Source organism: Cyanistes caeruleus, chromosome 19, assembly GCF_971803275.1.
Source record: "Cyanistes caeruleus chromosome 19, bCyaCae1.hap1.1, whole genome shotgun sequence".
NCBI lineage: Eukaryota > Metazoa > Chordata > Aves > Passeriformes > Paridae > Cyanistes > Cyanistes caeruleus.
Window position 1 is genome coordinate 8,379,723 of NC_141719.1, and position 18,280 is coordinate 8,398,002.

General features: G+C 40.8%; 2 protein-coding genes across 3 annotated transcripts in view; both read right to left on the reverse strand.

The window, feature by feature from the left end:
- Positions 1-1,819: 1,819 nt before the first annotated feature.
- On the reverse strand, positions 1,820-13,446 carry NOL11 (nucleolar protein 11). Of its 2 annotated transcripts, none has more exons than XM_086857509.1 (18): positions 12,905-13,446; positions 11,417-11,530; positions 10,646-10,702; positions 9,922-10,067; positions 9,604-9,661; positions 8,927-9,065; positions 8,315-8,521; positions 7,944-8,020; positions 7,107-7,230; positions 6,334-6,437; positions 6,005-6,082; positions 5,051-5,235; positions 4,689-4,814; positions 4,309-4,530; positions 3,738-3,816; positions 2,814-2,906; positions 2,400-2,507; positions 1,820-2,109 (listed from the first exon to the last, which is right to left on the reverse strand). In XM_086857509.1, the coding sequence occupies exons 1-18, from the start codon at positions 13,040-13,042 to the stop codon at positions 1,996-1,998; spliced, it is 2,169 nt and encodes a 722-aa protein (XP_086713635.1). In that variant the 5' UTR covers positions 13,043-13,446; the 3' UTR covers positions 1,820-1,995. The 2 variants fall into 2 exon arrangements, with proteins under 2 accessions (XP_086713635.1, XP_023794744.2); XM_023938976.2 differs by lacking the exon at positions 12,905-13,446 and adding an exon at positions 12,550-12,889.
- A 905-nt stretch (positions 13,447-14,351) lies between these two features.
- PITPNC1 (phosphatidylinositol transfer protein cytoplasmic 1) overlaps positions 14,352-18,280 on the reverse strand; it is a 76,830-nt gene continuing 72,901 nt past the window's right edge. Inside the window, 1 exon segment of the mRNA XM_023938815.2 lies at positions 14,352-18,278. Coding sequence (XP_023794583.2) covers positions 18,220-18,278 — 59 coding nt within the window. The 3' untranslated portion in view covers positions 14,352-18,219.

The following is an 18,280-nucleotide window of genomic DNA, read 5'->3' on the forward strand; positions in this document are numbered from 1 at the left end:
ACACATTTTCCATTATCTCCTTCTGGTATCATGGGAAAAAGCACCTGTGCATTCTGCCATCTATACACTGAGAATCTAGCAGAGGTGCCTAGTGTACCTACTGCACCAATCATACAGCCTGCAGCATTGTGAGAGCATTATCACCTCCAAAATACTGTGGGTTTTGTGTATGTGTGGTAATCAAAGGTGCTGAGAATCATGTGCTTCTGAACTGTGAACCAGAGTATCTGGTCTCTTAATTGCATCCCTTATCAATTGGTGATGTGGAAGTGCTTAATGAATCGGACTTAATAATTTTAATTTTATAGGTGGAGAAACAGGCACACAGAGATGTATGTTACCTTCAGGGACAGAATATAAATTAGTCCTTTCCAAGACACAGCTCAGTACAGAGAAATCAACCCCAACCCCAAAATATGTCCATTCCACTCAGAGTAGAACATACTGACTTGGAACTTGGAGTTCCTATTTGGAGTCTGCTGGTAGAGTTAAATGAGCATATTTGTAAGTGAATTGAATACAGCAGGAAGAGGAATTTTTGGGTGGAGGCCCTACCCTGCTTCCATCCTTAGGACAGATGGAGAAAAAGCCTCCTTTCACAAGGCACTTTGGAGAAGATGAATAGCCCAGTTGTTCCAAGATGTCGTCTGGGTGGGTTCCTTTCTCCAAGTATAAGGGAAAGAACTTAACCTACAGCTCAATGGCATTCAGCAGGAGTGAGTATATGCTCTTGCTCAAATTATTGAGATGCTTTTGTCCAGTCCTTCGCTCCAAACTATTTCATAACTTGTGTTTGGAATAGCATTCAGGTGTTAAGCTCTCAATTTAGCTCCACAAACAGTTTTTGAAGACACCACAGCACGCTGCGTAACATTACACTAGAGCTCAGCAGCAGACTGGAAGTCAGGTGTAAGAAGGAAGAGCTTACATGACTTTTGCTGAGGTAATTCAATGTAGTTCCAATTGCTGTTTTATTTAGATGATGAAAACCAAAGTATATCAATATACTGATATGCTGAATTCTACTAATATTCAAGCACATCATTAGTAAAAATAAATAAAAATAACATTGTATTTGCTGTTTTGAAAATATACTGATTATCTTGTCCCCAACAATCCATCTTATACTTGACTCCAGGAAATCCAGCATTATGCTTTTGTCCCATTTTTCCCAATTCCAGATGAATAGTCCCACAAGTATCTTATAACAAGCCAGCTTTAAGTGAATGCCTCATCACAAGAATAATTCAAGAGATACCTGTAAAATCTTCAACGAATGTTGTTTATATAAAACTTTAGTTCATTGCTTTGTATTTCTAAGATAGTCAAAACCAATCTAAGATATACTTGGAAATGCTAGAATTCAAGCAGTATAGGTCACGTTAAGTTGAGGTGTTCAGTAGTTAAAAAGTGCTTACAGAAAACAACTGATTCTGGTAAGAATGTTCTTATTTTAAATTCAAGACAGCTTTTCTTGTCAAAAATATTGAAAGCAACTACTACCAGTTCCAAGAAGTCCCTCTGTATAAATATTCAGCTGCCACTGCAAGGATTTTTTTTGTTTTTTAGACTTCTACATACTTTTGGTACTGACAGTGTATAAATACAACTGAAACATGTCACATTCCAAAGTGACTTGAGCCTTTTAACTGTGTGTGCAGCTCTTTCCAAGTTACACAGCCCAACACAGCAAGTTATGGCCCCAGCACTTCTGCCACAACCATCTCATATTTAGCCAAGAATTGTAGTATTTTAGGAAGTTCTCATGATCGCATAATGGAATTCTACATGAAAATATAAGCAAACATCCAGCTTCTCATCCAGTCAAAAAGATTTTAATACACAAGATTCAAACTTACAATTCCCATGTAACTACAGAGTAACCAAGCTCCTCCTATGTAGAAAACAACTTTTGACAGCCCCAATATGGAGTGCTAATACATCCTCGTCATAAAAGGAATCAATACAAAATAAATGTGTTAATGAATTTCAAATTCAAATGATTTCCAGAACTTCAATGGAATAAGTCTGAGATTCTCTCAGGTGGTTCAGTCTTTGTAATTCCCGCAAACTTCCTTCAATCTTGTTGAGTTGTGAATAGAACCGTACCTGAAAACAGAGACATTTATAGTAAAATACATTTTAATTCTTTTCATATATTATCATACTGTGGAACTATCTGTGGTTCTGCATAGTTTAAGATATTTAAACTAAATAAACAAAGCAGCTTTTGAAATCTAAATGAGACAGGCAACTGCAATTCACGCTCAGGACAGAGCATACAGAGGACACACATTATTTGATTCACTATATAATTTGTTGTTGTCTGTCTCGTTCTCAACATCTATATTCTGAATCCAACTGAAAATCAAGTAATTATCCCAGAAGACGCAACTTACCTGGGCTCTCACAAACTTATGCAGGTTTGAAAGCAACTCCTTTGCTTCTGGCAGCATCACCATGACAGTGAATTGAGCATCAAGCAACAGGCACATCCAATCCATGATCTGAAGACAAACAAGAAATGTACACTTACACTTCCCAGTCTGGAAACATTTGGCGTTAAAAGGTGAACTCTGAGACGTTCAACTTCTAATGCAAAATGCATGGGTTTATATTTTCAGGCATATCTGAAGGTATATTTAGGTTTTGATTGTGAAAGTGTTACATCTGACTTCATACAGGTTACACTGATAGACAGTATTTTGTAAAATGAATGTGGAAGTCAATTCAGTTTAGATATTGCCAACTACTCACCAAGTTACACACCCCAGAAACTGAAGGAAACACAGCTCTCAGAATGAGCTGCTCACCTGATTTATCGTGGGAGAGCGTATTCCAGGAAGAGTGGTGTTAACTTTTTCACTGCATTTCACATATAGGTAATATAAATACCTAAGAAATAGCTAAAAGTAGAAAAGTCAGAACATTTGTAAAGGACAAACGTTTAATAGACCAAGAGGTTTTGTCCTGCACATGGTAATATTCATAAGGATTTTTTAAAATTTAGTTTTTGTTTTTGAATGCAACATAGACGTCTGTATATTACACATTATAAATAAGTTTTATGGTTCTCTTACACTACCCATAGCTGGATGTTTGAAAATTCTCAGCAATATTCAGTGTAAATTACATTCAGGGGTAATCACTGTTCTAGGAGATGTGTCAGAGCTAAGATCAGCTTTGTTTTGATGTGTGAGGTTTTTCCAAAATCACTGGAAAACCACTCATATACACTCTCAGGTACACACAGCTCTTGAAGTTGTATTTCAGATTTTGAGAAGTGGGGGAATTTGGTGGGGTTTTTTTTTGAACTGAGGGGATCTAGATTTGTATTACATTTGGGATTGTACAGTTTGTTTCTCATATTTTCTAAACTTCTGTAAATTACCGTGTCTTTTACCTTTCTTAAAAAGCATCTGTGTCAAGCAAAGGTATTATTACTTGCTAACAGAATATGAACATTTTCCAGGTATGCTGAGTCATAAAGAGTTTCTTACATCTTCTAAAATAAGCAAGGACTACAAATATCAAGAAAATATAAGTATGTATATAAGTATGTGGAAAAATGTGATATTACTTAATATGAAGTCTTATTAGGCATCCTAATTTCATTTTCATGCATTAGTTTGTTATTAAGACTCCTGAAAGAATGGTGAATTTTCCATATCATAAAGAACCTCTCTTCCCCACAAAATGATAAATGTTTTTACACTTTTAAATGTTAAAATACTTACGATAGCTTGTCGAGCTGGAAGGTTTTTCAGGTGAGGCAAAAGAAATGTTTCAGTGTAAGCTGAATGGAGAATAGCATTTCTGTGCAGTGCTATTAAGGGAATAACATTGCAGAAAAAAATACCAGTTTCTACAAACCAGACTTAATTCTAAAGAAAATATTTCTCCAGGTTTTTGAGAGAAGTTCTATTTGAATCTTATTTCTATCATGAAATATCTACAGCAATTGAACCATCATAATAGATTTAACTTGAACAGTTCTGTCCACTGCAATGGTGTAATTCCCTGATGTGTTTTAACAGGCAAATATCCAAAGCACTGATACCTTTTCTCTTAAGCAGAGAAAAATTATTGCAGAAGTGTAATAAAACTAAGTTTAAATTGGTGTAGATACATTCTAAAAGCTAAATGTTTCTATTTCTATTTTAAACAGTTTTCCTACTGAGTAGAACCACTCTTATGAGAGCCCAGAAACGTTCAGCAATAACAGAGGATGTGCCTTTTGGCAATACCAAATATAAACATCCACAGCACATGCAATGCCCCGGCTTCCCTTCACCACACAGAGGATACAGCAATGCTGCCTTCTGAAGTCCAACAGGGCAGGATTCACCATCGCTCCTGGACTGGTTTTCCTTTGGGATTTTGGTATCACACATGTCTTGGTCCATCTCTGCACTGAAACCATTTTCTACAATTTCAGTCTTAAATTCTTTATTGTCCAATTCAACATCAATGTAACAGATCACAGAATCTAGATTTACATCTATTTTTTGAAGATGGGCTTCACTCATGCTGTGGAAGAAAATTTCAGACATTTAACATTTTTATTTATTAGCTTTAAAAACAGCAATGCCCTCAACTTACATAACAAAATCTTTGAAGCTTATTATGTAAACAAAAATAGACTAAAATTTGGTGAAGAGAAAAAGGAAAGTCTGATTTCAAATTACCTTAAAAATGTTTTCAGGCAAGCATAAGTAACTTCTTCGGGAATATCTGGAAACCGTTCTAGGCAGATTTGTAAGAGATGCATATCTTTTTTCTCCAAAGCAACAGCCATTAAATCTGGACATAAACTATAAGAATATTAAATTAATAGGTTGCACAGTCCACTCTAAGAACTACACTGACCACTAAGGTAATAGTACTAATCTTCCTCCCCAGACAGATTTTTATGCAAAACATCAACTTCATCAGAAAATAAGTACCTTTGGTATTAAATCCTAATAATTCAAGAGCAGCTTATAAAGAACTTAATATCTACTTTTTTTAAAGACTACTCCTTACACTTTAAAAAATGCAGAGTCACTACCTGTAGGACAAGTCCCGGGTTTCAGCGATCTCCTGCAGGAAGTTTCGAGGGTAGTACTTTGGATTTCTTTTACATCTGTCTGTAAGGGCAGTGACCACATAGCCAATGGTGGCTTGCAGATCTGGGGTCGGTGCTTTTGCCATCAGTTTTTTCAATTCAGTTTCCAATACATAAGTAGATGCATCCTGGAACAGACAAATACTGTGCAAATCAGAAGTACAAGGCACATGTTTGAGAACTGCCCTGTAGAAGCTGACCTATTTTGAAATTCAAGTTACAAAAGTTTACAAAAATCCCTCACTACTCTGTGTTTTGATAGGATAGTTTCTCTCCAACATGAAAGAGCCAAATGAGGAAATTCCTCACTCTGAACTCAGGTAAGCAGTAACTGCTCATGGATTCATCACCTGTTACATCAGTGACAATACCAACGTGTCCAGCCACAGGTGAACCGCAGATAAATTTCCCTTCCTGTGTGACCTATCACAGCACTTGCAGCAAGTTCTAGAAAAGAACTAAAGAGCTTATTGCTGTATTTGCAGTGGAATTCTTGACAATTCCTCTGACTTCCTACAGCTAAAATGCCTTCAACAAAATTAAAGCCATAAATAAGAACTTAAACAAGCAAAGTTCAGATGAAATATCCTCCCTTACTTACAGTAGAAGACTGTCATTAAAAATTAACAAATCTGTGCAAGTTTCCAGAACTAAGCTGTTATAAGCCATGTATTGTACAGTTCTCAAAACACACTCCTATGACAAAACTTAATTTCATCACACCCAAATGCTGTTCTTGCACAATAATGGTAAGAATAATAATATCCTTCACCTATTCCAGGCAGCTTGGTCAACCTGCTATGTGCAAGAGGACATGGAAAGAGGTAACAGCTTAAGAGACAGCTGGAATATTCTGAGTGTGTCTAAACACTACTCGAGGATATGTGGGTTACTTACTTTGAGATTTAGTAAGAGCTCCCCAACTGATAAGGTCTTAGGCTGTTCTTCAGGAACAGTGCTCCTTCTTGATCTTAACTGTGGTAAAGAAAAACAGAGAGTTATTATTCAGCTCCAAAATATTTTAAGGATTTCAAGCAAGATAACAGGACACTCCATGTGTCAACTTGCTGTCCAGACTATGATTAACAACTCCAATCCCAGAAACAGTGTTAGAAACAATCAGAAACAAATGAAGTGAAATTTCTTTCAGCTGCAACACCTAAAATAGCAGCAGGGGGAAGAGACAAGACAAACAACAACCTCAAACGACCCTAATGCTTACTCACATTCATTCTGGACTCTGCTTTCAGAGCTACAGACTTCTGGGACTGAAAGGAAACCACCAGCTCTTCATCTTCCAGGGTATTCCAGTTCACAAACGAGGACACATCTGGGAACACACAAATGAAACTACATGAACATAACACAGCACATTTATTGAAGTATGAATATTGCATCAACTTCTTATGCTAATAGATACTTTCTAAACTATAATGCAAGTGATTTTATGCCAAGTAACTTGCCATTTTATTTCAGCAGCAGGTTATTTTATGACCTTTTTTATACTGTTTTTCCCTTTTGCCTCAGGGAGCAAGAGAATTAAGTTATTACACAATTTATCCTGAATATTATTTGCAATGTTTTACCAATGCAGTGTTTAATTAAAACCATTACGACAGTACAATTTTAAACTGAAGTTCACAAACTAACGTTTGACATTGCCCTATCCAGTTACAAACTTTTCGGAAATACTTTTTAGGAAAAAAGCACTTTGCTTTGTTTTCAAGTATTCATCACCAGCATTCCAGTGTTCTCAGTAATTCCAGTACCTGAATAACAACACAGGTTAAGTGAAGCCATAATAAATTCAGATGTTTGCATGCTTTGGTGTTCCCAGAACCAGTAAATTTAACAGTTGAGAACACTGTACAGTGTGAAGTTGCTTCAAGCTGTTTAGATTCTATTATTTTTCTAGAACTATGTTAAAATAATGTTTATACAATTTCAGACATCTTCCTTTTACAAGATCTTAACACTGTAATTATGAAAAAAAACTTACCAGGGGTTTGACTGTCCTTGAGCTTTCCCACAGCAGCTGCCAAGGATGATGTTTCACACTTGTACATAATTACAGTCAGCACTTTCCCATGAATTAGAAAAAACTTTTCCTCATAACACCACAACTGCAAAATATTAAAATGTATCATTAATGAGATGAGCAGAAAAGTGAGTTCCTTCACTGATGTGTAACTCCTTATTGTAAACTTCAACTGGAAGTCAGTGATCAGATTATTTTAAATTATTTTTGGTAGGTTTAACATTTGTTATCAAATCTTCATTAACTGCTCATTTTAAATACAGAAATTAAATGTGTTGAGTATTTTTCCAGGGATGTCCTAAAATACAGTGGCTGCTCCAAGGCAGTAAGTCCACTGAAAATTTCATTTTTTAAGTCTCCTCTTGTGTAATTTTAAGACAAAAGCAGTCAGCTGTTCTGGTTCACTAGTGCATTTATTCATTAGGTGTCATTTTACCTATCTGACTCTTGAATAGCTTGAAATGCTTTTCAGGCATTCATAGAATCGTTTAGGCCCTCAACTGCAAATTGCCTGAACAGAACAGACACTGCTGGGTTTTGTGTTCAGTGATTTTATTCACACCAAATAATCATTATCATGAGAAGTGACAAAGTACTAAATGATCACAGAAATTCCTACAGATCACCATTCTCCCAATGAATATTCTGACAGAAACTGCTCATCAACAGTATTAATTTTGCTGCAGAAGTTGCAATTACTGCTCTTCCAGCAGCAGCAGAGCTCTGCTGCCCAACACTCCCTTCCCTGTTGTCAAATCCACAAAGCTCAAGGACCTCAAACCCATGGCTGAGCTTTACCTGGCCACTGGTCCCCAGAGGCAGCTCCTTGGAGGTTTGCAACGTCTGAAATTTTGTATTCCATATGGTCAGGCATTCTGAGGGAAGTAAGAAATAGCTGAGACCAAAAAGCAACATAAGTGCTACATTTGCCCTTGCTACTTTCAGTTACAAAAGCTGGAGGAAACAGAAATAACTGTTTCAAAACAGCTCAGCCAGTATTGAGCATTGAGAATTACATCACTCAGGCTCAATCTCAATTCGAACAAAAACTGGTTTACCAGTGAAGAGATTTGAACCAGAAGCTGGGACAAGAGGGGCAGCACAATTTTCCCAACTACTGCTTTGCCCAAGGAAATTTTACAACATCTTAATTTGATTTTTCAAGTTACCTCTGGGTTCTTTCCCAGGTACAGCCAGACTGCCCAACACTGCAACGTGGTCTTTGTCCAGGACAACTAAAGATGTTCCTTTCAGAACAGCTCCAGATACTGAAAGGTTTAGTAGTAGTGACTTGGACAAAATTTCTTCTTCTTCCTCCTTTTCTTCAGTATCTTGCTGCAGGGGTATCAGAACCTCGTACACAGAGTCATTAGAATCTGCCAAAAGAAAAATAATAATCACTCTTTTACAGTTGTTTTTTGTGGAAAAAACCTGTTTGATATCATATGGCAAAAGGACATCCAAAACCAACAATATCCAGTGAATGCTGAAAGAAGAATTAATACAGTATAATTAAAGAACTTATTATGATCCAAAGAAGCAAAATAAAGGTACAGCAATAAAGGTGTAATGAGATCTGCAGGGTACAAGTGATCACTGGTAGGAACAGTTTGCTTTTGTAACCATTAAAGTACCAATAATCTTTAATTACTACTTGTAGCTGTTTAAGGAAGTTTAGAAAACTAAGAATATTAAACAGCAATTCATAAATATGAACATTTTATGTCCTTTCATACAATTCTTTGCTTCATTATCACAACCCATTAACAAATTTAACTTACACAAACACAGAAGTGTGACAGTTTGGTTTGTTATATGTGCTGTGAAACACAGTGGCTTGGCTGATTCCTGCTGTTCAAGCTTGTATTTGTGTAGACTACTCAGCTTAGGTTTCTGTATATACACAAAAAAATCCTCATCCTAAAAGAAAAATAAGAAAAGAAAATTTCCCTTAATTTACACAAAGAAGATATAACAGAAATTCAGATACCTGAATACCAGGTATATTCAGATACCAGGACGTTGTGCAAAATTAAGAAACTGTTTTCTATAGGATGTACAGAGTAATTTGGAACAGTCTGCAGACTAACAAGTAAAGAAAATTCTTATTTGATGCAACAAATGGATTTGCAGGAAGAAACATTTGCATAAAGACAGATTCATGTATAATTTCTTTTTTAAAAACATACGTCCTATTCAATAGTTCTTCACAATGAGTGATGAAGAGTCACACAATGTCTACTGTACTTCATCTTATTAATTGTTCTCTGCAGCTCTGACAGCCTGACTTCTCAGCCCTGAATGCAACACAGCTTCCATTTAACTGCTGTATTGACTAAATCAGGATAATGATTCCACTAAAAGCTGTTAAAATCAAATTAAACCAGTGATGGATTTTGAAAAAAGCACTCAGGTCTCCTGCTATGAGAGTTTTTTAAATACAAAGTATTTAACTCACTTTCTCAGTAGTGAAAATCAAGACAGGTTGTTGGCCTTCCATAAAAGCTCCACTCCACCTAAAATCAGAAAGCAGGATGAACATCCTCCAAATTCTAGGTTTATACATGAAGTCCTATCACCTATTCCTGATGCACCTTCTAATTTTTAGGAAATCTCTATACATAACCCCAAGATTTTAAAAACAGTATGTTGTAAGAAAACACCCAGCCCCATGATCATGGTCTTTGATTCCCCCCCATCTCCTCAAAAGAGGGAACAACTTTCATCATCACAGTCGATTGCTCTGAACAAGAATCATCACAGTGATGCCACTTACCTGATGACTTCACCTGAGATGATGTTTTCAATCTCCTGTTGAGGGGCTTCCAAGAGCACATCCAGCGTCCGAACCCCCCCTCCCCTGAACAGCACCACCGGCCCCCCGTGGGGCAGGGAATGGATCCTGTACACATCTGCTGAGAGCTGCAAGAACAAAACCAAATCTCTGTTCTCTGCTACACTACCCTGAACATGGAGTTCTTTATTAATTAGTCTAACTTTTTCCAATGAACTTTTAACAGAAGAATGATGAACCTGTAAGATTCTTAATAACGTATAGCTAGTAGTTGCTGATTTGCCGAAATGCCACAAATAATGCTAATCACTACCCAACAAAAAGCCAGGAAAATGTCCTGATGAGCATCACATTCTGGAATCACACCAGAAAAAAAATGACAGGATCAGGAGGCCACACAACTGCTCTACAGCAATACACAAAGTGATGTTTAACACCTCAACCGGCAGAACATGAAATCTGTAACTGAACACAATTCATCATCTTTAAAAAGTCCTCAGAAATGCTGGCCATGGCATAACAATCATTTTAAGAGAAATATTCTGATTACAAAGTCAGTGCAAGTGGATTCCTTGCAACATTCCACAACATCATGAAGCACAAGTTAAGCTAGAATGTAATATGGCCAAAACTATGAAAATTAGAGCACTTTTTCCCTCCACCAGGATCCAAAACACATAGAAGAGAACACATGAAGGAGACTTACTGTTGCTTTAAAGGCTTTGTCCAAGTTAATGTCTTCATTCTTCCAAATTCTTAAAACCTTTAAGAGAAGCATCATTTTTAGGTAAAACAGTAACACAACTTCTCAGCACTCAAAATACCAGCAAAGGCAACAGGAGGAAAACACACAGGGAGTATTCACAGTGACCTGAGTGGGAACTACCCCAGGGGGGAGCAGAAACAGCAGGGATAAAAACCAAGCTCAGAAATCCTGAATTGGAAAGAAAGAACAGCAAAGAATAAAAAGACACATCAGAACTCCAAATGAAAATAGATCAGCATGATGGAGACAGGTGAGATACAGATGGCCTGATTTTCACAAGCAATGCAATTCCAGGAGTGACATTTCATCAACAACAATGAAAAGCCAAAGGCTCAGCATGATCTAAGTAAATGCTACACATGGACAGAGGAACTTTTAACTATGAAACAAGCAGAAAAACAAAGATGGGGATGTGAATTATTGTAACCATTCCAGTACCATGATCATGCATCTGTAAATGTCACCCAGGCTGCGAGAGAAGAAATAACTCATCCTTAGGGAGTGTATGCATGAGGCACAGGGGATCTCCTGTGTTTAAAGGGCTGCCAGATCACAGTGCTCGGCACAGAAGCTGCTCATGTCACCAGTGTGCCAAGGGCTCCCCACACTTTCAACCAGAAATTTCACACTGCTGACTTTTTCCTACCTACATTCCCTCAGGAGGATCCCACCAAATCCTTTTTCCCTCTAAAGAAGGATGAAGGCTCTCACCTTGTCGTCATGAACTGCAATGTACTCGTGGGTTTCAAAGTTGCACACGACAGGACAGGTGAGAATCTGCCCATGTTTAACCGACCAACAGCCCAGGGGCTTCTGATCCGAAATCTAGAGTCAGAACAAAGACACTGCAATTAAAATGAAACATATGAAAGATCACTTTGGGGACTTCTCTCATGACAGAAAGCAAATGTGAGGCAGCCACATCTGACCTGAATTAAAATATGGAAACTGCTATTCTCAGAACTCCTCTTGAGCATTCATGTTTCTACCCCTAACATCAACAATTTCAGAATAACAGGAAAGAACTCTATATTAATTAATTTCTTTTCATGTAAGAAATAACTTGGACCTGTAAGATTGTGAAGGGCTTGCTTGGCATGCCATGAAGCACAGGTACAAGGCAGGGCTTTTTCAAAAGGGCAGATATTACTTTGATCACTAGTGTAATTTGCTTTTACTGACTAATGGAATCATACACAGACTTGTGGTTTTTCTCTTCCTATTTCAAGGTGAGTTATTGACATCAAGAGCATGTGGATTTTGCAATCTGAACTGTTCTGTGTGATTCACACCCGACTGCTCTGAGGGCACTCGAACCCCTCTCCTCACTCTGGAGTACACTGGGTGTATTTACAACACGGTTGTGCTGTCACCTATGGTCCTGGCAGCAGGAATAAACAACCCAAAGGAGGTTGTATCATCAACCCACTTAGATCATGGAATGGTCCAGGTTGGAAAGGACTTCAGACCACCAAGTCCCACTCTTGCCATGGCAAGGACACCTCCCACTGTCTCAAGGCGCTCCAAGCCCCGTCCAACCCGGCCTTGGGCACTGCCAGGGATCCAGGGCCTGCCCACCGTCACAGGGAACAATTCCTTCCCAATATCTAACCTAAACCTACTGTCTGTCACTTTAAACCCATACCCGCATGGATGTGATAGTCAGCTAAACACAGAAACTCAAATACTTGCCTTAAAGTTTCTTATTATGGTCTACTAAATAACAGAGACTAGAACACACTTTCATTTTCAGGTGCTGTAAACTAAAGTCTTCCTGCTGCCAGCAGGCCGGCAGCTGACACTGAGCTGACAGCCCAGAACCTGGCACTGCAGGGAACACGTACCTGTGGCTTCAGGGAAAGTGTTTCTGGGACGGGGAATGGACATGAGAATATCAGCAAAAGGAGAGAGACGCGAAAGAGCGTCCGAGCCGCCCCGTGTTCCCGAGCAGAGGGAGCGGGGGCAGCGGGGAGCGCAGGGAGCAGAGCATGGCCGGGCCGGGCTGGAGCCGCTCCCAGGCCGGGGCCGTTCCCTGTCCCGCCGGGGACTGCGGCCGGGGACTGCGGGCAGGAAAGAACGGCCCTGGCCCGGGAGAGAGGGAATACGGGAAGGAGCGCGGCCCCGGCCCTGCCCGGGACAGCCCCCATGCCGGGGCTGCCGGGGCGGCGCTGCCGCCCCCCGAGCACGCGCGGGCGGTACCTTGAAGAGCGTGGCGGCGCGGCCGCGCTCGGTGAGCAGCACGAGGTCGCGGCCCGGGCCCGGCTCCAGGCACAGCCCGGGACCGCCGCCGCCGGGGCCCGGTCCGCGCAGCGTGAAGCTCTCGCACAGCGCCGCCATTTTGGCCAGGTCCGGCTCTCGCGAGTGTTGGCGCGGTGCGCGCGCCCCCGCGTGACCCGGGGCGGGGCCGGCGGGGGTCGGGACGAGCCCGGCGCTGTCGTGACAGGGAGCGCGCGCTGCTGTCGTGCGGCCCTGCCCGGCCGGGCCTCGCCTTCCCCCGAGCGCGCAGGGCGGCTCCTCAGCGGGCTGCAGCTGAGGCTGTGCGAGCACGCCGCGTTCCGCATGTGTTAGAAACTCTAAGTATTGTAAAGGCTAAGGAAAGCGGGTAACGGTAGTGTCAGAACAGCGCCACAAAGCGGCACAACCGGGGCTCCGTGCGAATCGCCCTCTCTCAGGTGTCCCCGCGGTGTTTCGTGCACTCTGCCCATCGCCCCCGCCGCCATTCCCACGGCTCGGCTGGTAGGGACAGGGTATGCTAATGAGGGGTCAGGTTTATGCTAATGAGGGGTCACGTGCACGCCAATGAGCGTGGTCACGTCTCTGCTAATGACGGTCACGTGTATGCTAATGAGGCGGTCACGTGTGCGCTCATTCACTCGGGGATGGCGGAGAAGCTTCCCCGGGCTTTGAGGCGCCCTCAGACCCAGCCCCGCTGGTTTCGGCCTCCCCGTGCGGCACCGGGGGATCGTCCCAGCCGGCTCCGGTGGCAGGGCCGGGCACACTGAGCCAGCGGCTGCCGGGATGTCCCCGGGGCTGCGCCGGCTCTGTCCCCTTTGCGCCGTGCGATTTCAAATTAAAAACCTTTCCAGTCCCCTCGTTGTTCCCCCTGCCCTGTCCCACGCTGCTCTGAAGCTTTTCCCTCCTGAAAGAGCGCTGCCGTTCCTCTGGAGCAGGGAAAGCTTCGTTTCTATGGAGAAAGTCTCTGTAAAAGCTTGTAAAGAATCGTTGTGCAAGGGAAATTTCTGCTGGCTAAAATAAACTGACTTGGAGACGAGCCTGAGAGGATTCGAGTGGTCTCTTTTCCAGCATTTTCCAGTTATTTGGTACAACACTGAGCTGCCAAACCCCGCATAAAGAATTCGATTCCCCACTGAAAAACTTCCTTGTCAAGCAAATGGTCATTTACAAGTGAATGGGCTAATGCCAGACTGATGGGGCACCTGCTCCGGTAAAACCCTTACAGAGCTGGGGCACAACAGAACCCAGGAGAGGCTGGAAGTGCTTTAAATTTTCCTCACAAAGCTAATTCTTTGTGCTATTTAACTTTGAGGAAATGACTTGAAGAGCTGGGCTAGAAATGTCAATGGTACATGTTAATGAGGAGGTTCCGGCCTACAAGAGATGCAGTAAGAGAAAACAGGCGCCGTTGTAAAGAATAGTTGTTGGTAGTTTATTTACAACAAAATGCAACGAAAAATACAATATTAAAAATAATAAATAACTTGGAAAAAACCAGAAACTAAGTGATATGAGAAAAATTACAGTCAAATTCTCCTGCTGAGCCTTGCACTATCGAATGTGCAGAGCAAATCAAGACTTGGTCCTTCTCTGATGGTGGTGATGCATTGCCTGATGTTGCCATCAGTGCTCTAAATAAAAGAAATTAATTACTGGACATAACAGAATCATGTGGAATTATCACAGAAATGAAATAAACCAATAAAACCTGTTTTAGTGACACCACAAAACTACAGGAGATCATAATTCAATGACCATGCTGTTCATTTAAAGCAAAACATTGTTAGACTTATTTAGCAATTTTAACTTACACATAGAAAACCAAGTCCAAACAATGGCAACAGAAAATCTCCTATTGACAAGAGCTTGAATTCTCTCTTACTGCACTCACTAATTCATAAAAAGCATATACATTTGGCTTATTTCAAAGGATAACACATTGTTTAGAAGTTATAGTGCAGCAAGCTTCAAAGCAGTTTTAGCAAAGTATAGCGGTCTTGTTACAAACTGAAATTCAAGGAACAAATATTTCAGTTTCAAAGTCTCTACAGCAGCAATTAATGCAAATTGGCTACTAGATGTCACAAAATCACCTTCCAGAATAATCAAAATGCCAAAGAACAAAGTCAAATAGTTTCTTTCCATAGGATTTATCCAGTCCTTTACAAAATTAACCATTACATTCATAAGAAATCCCATTAGGTACGTGTTTCAGGAATGTGCTGCTCCTCACAGCTTTTGTGGATCTCTCCCTTTTTGATTTTTTAGGAGATTGACCCTTCTGAAGCTGCACTGAATTGTCAGTTGTTTTGTAATGATTGTTCTATCCAAAATACACAAAAGTACAAGCAAAGCCTGGAGGTTTTTATAGAAACCTGAACAAACTCATCACGGTTTTTGCTCTGAACTGTATTCTCCTTAATAAAAAATTCTTTGACAAGTCCTGGCAGAGCTGCATCATGGAATTCTTGTCACTGTGGCAGGGCTGTGTTCACCATGCTCTGAGGCTGTACTCAGTACATAATCACAGCGTTTATTTTTTCAAATAAAGTGAGGAACACCTGCAAAACTCTCTATTTTAATCCTAATAAATGTGTCTGAAACTACAACAGAAAGGGAAAAATCAGTACTGAAAACAACCCTTTCTCTTCAAGGTGCTACACTGAAATACTCAGACCTTCCTTCTCATTTCATTTCGTGTGCCTGCTGGGAATATTCTAAAAGAAAAGCTATCTTACCCTAAATAGCAGCCAACCAAACAGAAAAAGGCATTTAAAGATCATATTGACCAGATGGGTGATGGCTGCTGGGTAAAGCAAGGCAGAACTCAGCCCTGGGTACTTCCACAATCAGTGAAAACCTGGGGTATTCTTACCCAAAGCAGGGACACATTACAGATCCTTGAACTGGCCCTGATGGGGCAGCAGCGCGAGGCAGAGGCTGCTCCTGACCCTGCCAGGGGTGAGTCCAGTGTGGGGACACTGAAACTGAGCACAGCAGGGGGATCCTGTCTCTCTCTTACATCTCTGCCACACAGATATTCAAACCTGTCCTGTTCAGCTAGGCTAATGATTTTCACAAATGACTTATCCCCAAACCGACTTCATATCATGATCAATGTGCTGGAAATCAATCAGTTAAACACCAGTAAAGGTGGGACTGCTGTGGTCTAATAATCTGTGTCAAACCCAGATTCCAAAATGTGAATAGAAACAGTCACATGTGAGCACCAGGACACTGAATAGAGCTGAGCAGATTTGTCTTACACAAATTAAAAATCCACTGAAACAGACTTTCAGGTGGAGCAAATCTGAACTATTTTGGTATAGGCCAAAGTCAGGCAATGAGAAAACAACCAAACAATGCTTTCCCTTTGCTGCCAATGTTCCAATCTTGATACTAAATCAATAATGACAATAAAAACATTACACGTGATCCTATGATTCCATAATGTGCACCCTTGTTAAGCTGAAATCATAAACCAATGTAGGGAAGTTTCGTTTTCAGTATTACTGTGACTTCTTTTTAAACAAAACAGCATCACTGTCAGGTCACCAGTGACTTGGAATTACCAGCTCTGGGATGAAAAGTAAAGCCAAGCATGGATGGGACATGGGAGAATGCAGGAAGTCAGACCACAGCAAACTCACAGAGAGCTCCTGGATTTTGCTGGCTGCAGGATTTTCACTGTCAGACAGATGAACACTTGTTTCAGTGCAGGTTGGCAGTGGCATTACTTCTGCTCCCAAAACATCCCCCTAAATACCACACATTCCACAAAACTTGTGCTGCAGCTGCAGCCAGCGAGGAGCTCAGTGCATTTCAGCCACTGTGCCCAGGCTTGGGCACCCCCAAACTGAGTGTTCAGTATTCAGTGACAGCTCAGCTCTGCAAAAGTCTCTTTATTTCTCAATCCATGAACCATCAGTGGTGGCACAGAGTATCCCTCCACTGGGAACATGATTCAGGTAGGAGCTGTCATTCCCTGGGACTTAGCAGTGGCTCATTGATGTCACCAGGAGAAAGGAACTGCAGCAGCCACGGAACAGCAGCTTGTGTGGAAAAGAGCAAAGTGCCCCAAAGCAGGGGCAGCAGGGAAAGGGTCTCACCCAGTTCATGCTTTGAAGAGGAAGGAAGGAAGGAAGAGACCACTCCTGCAATTTATTTTTCTCCTTCTTCCACTGTCTACACTTCCCTCTGGGAAACATCCTTGTCTACAATTGAATTCCTGAGATTGAAGAGTGATTTCACACACAGACCAGGAAGAACACTTCTGGCTCCTTAACATCACCCACAATTTCTCTGCTTTTTGAAGTGATTGATTTTGTCCCCCTTCCCCAAACGAGGCAGTGCCTGGACCCAGCTCTGTCTGATTGTTCTGTTTACCAAAGATTCAAGGCAGGGAAGAAAAAGGAGTCTCCTGTTTTCTTCCCTTTACATTCAAGGTCTCCCAGCCTAACTACCACTCTTCTTCCTGCGAGGAAAAGATAGAATTCATTGCTTTTGTTTCTTAACTGGCACAATTCAGCTGCTTTTCTCAATGTCACAGAACACCACTGATGAACACCAACACTCTGAGCTCACAAAAGGACAGGGGAGAGCTAGTAAAATACATTATCTACAAGAAATAGGTGGTTCCTTTTACAAATTCTGTGCAAGGTAGAAATAGTTCAATGGCCTCAAAGTCAGTATAATTAATTACAAATGGGGCTTTGATACAGTGATATTTTAGGTTTGAAAATATTTGTGTTTTGTGTTTTAGGCCCCAAATCCTGAGTCATATTAAGTGAAATGTGGATCTGTTGGTGTTCAAGTACAATGAGTTACAGGTTAATGAACACACAGGAGAAGCCTGAGAGTGGGAAAGATTTTAAAATTGGTTATAAAAGAAGAAAATGGGAGGTTTTTTTTTCTGTTAACCCTGCATTCTAGTTGGCACTAATTTGCCTCAGAAGTCCTTGGCAGATTTACTTAATATCTACTCCTAATTATAAATGCTGTGACCTAGATGAGGGTTTGCAGGCAGAATACTGCTACAGAAAGATTGGTTTTCGTTTATAGCATCCCCTCAGACTGTTCCATTGATGTCAGTAAGATGCACCATATGGCTTGAAACACTACTTTAGGAATATATAAACTACTTTCTCTTGCATGCACTTTTTCAGAAGGTTTTAAGGATCAGGTCTGAGGAAAGGAATTGTCTTTCCACATTGGAAAGATTATTTGAAACAAACAAAAAAACCAACCAACAAACCACCACGACCTTTGTAGCAATTATGTCACTCTTGCTGTGGCAGACATGGCTTATCAGGAGGAAACATGCAGGGTTAATTTAAAAGG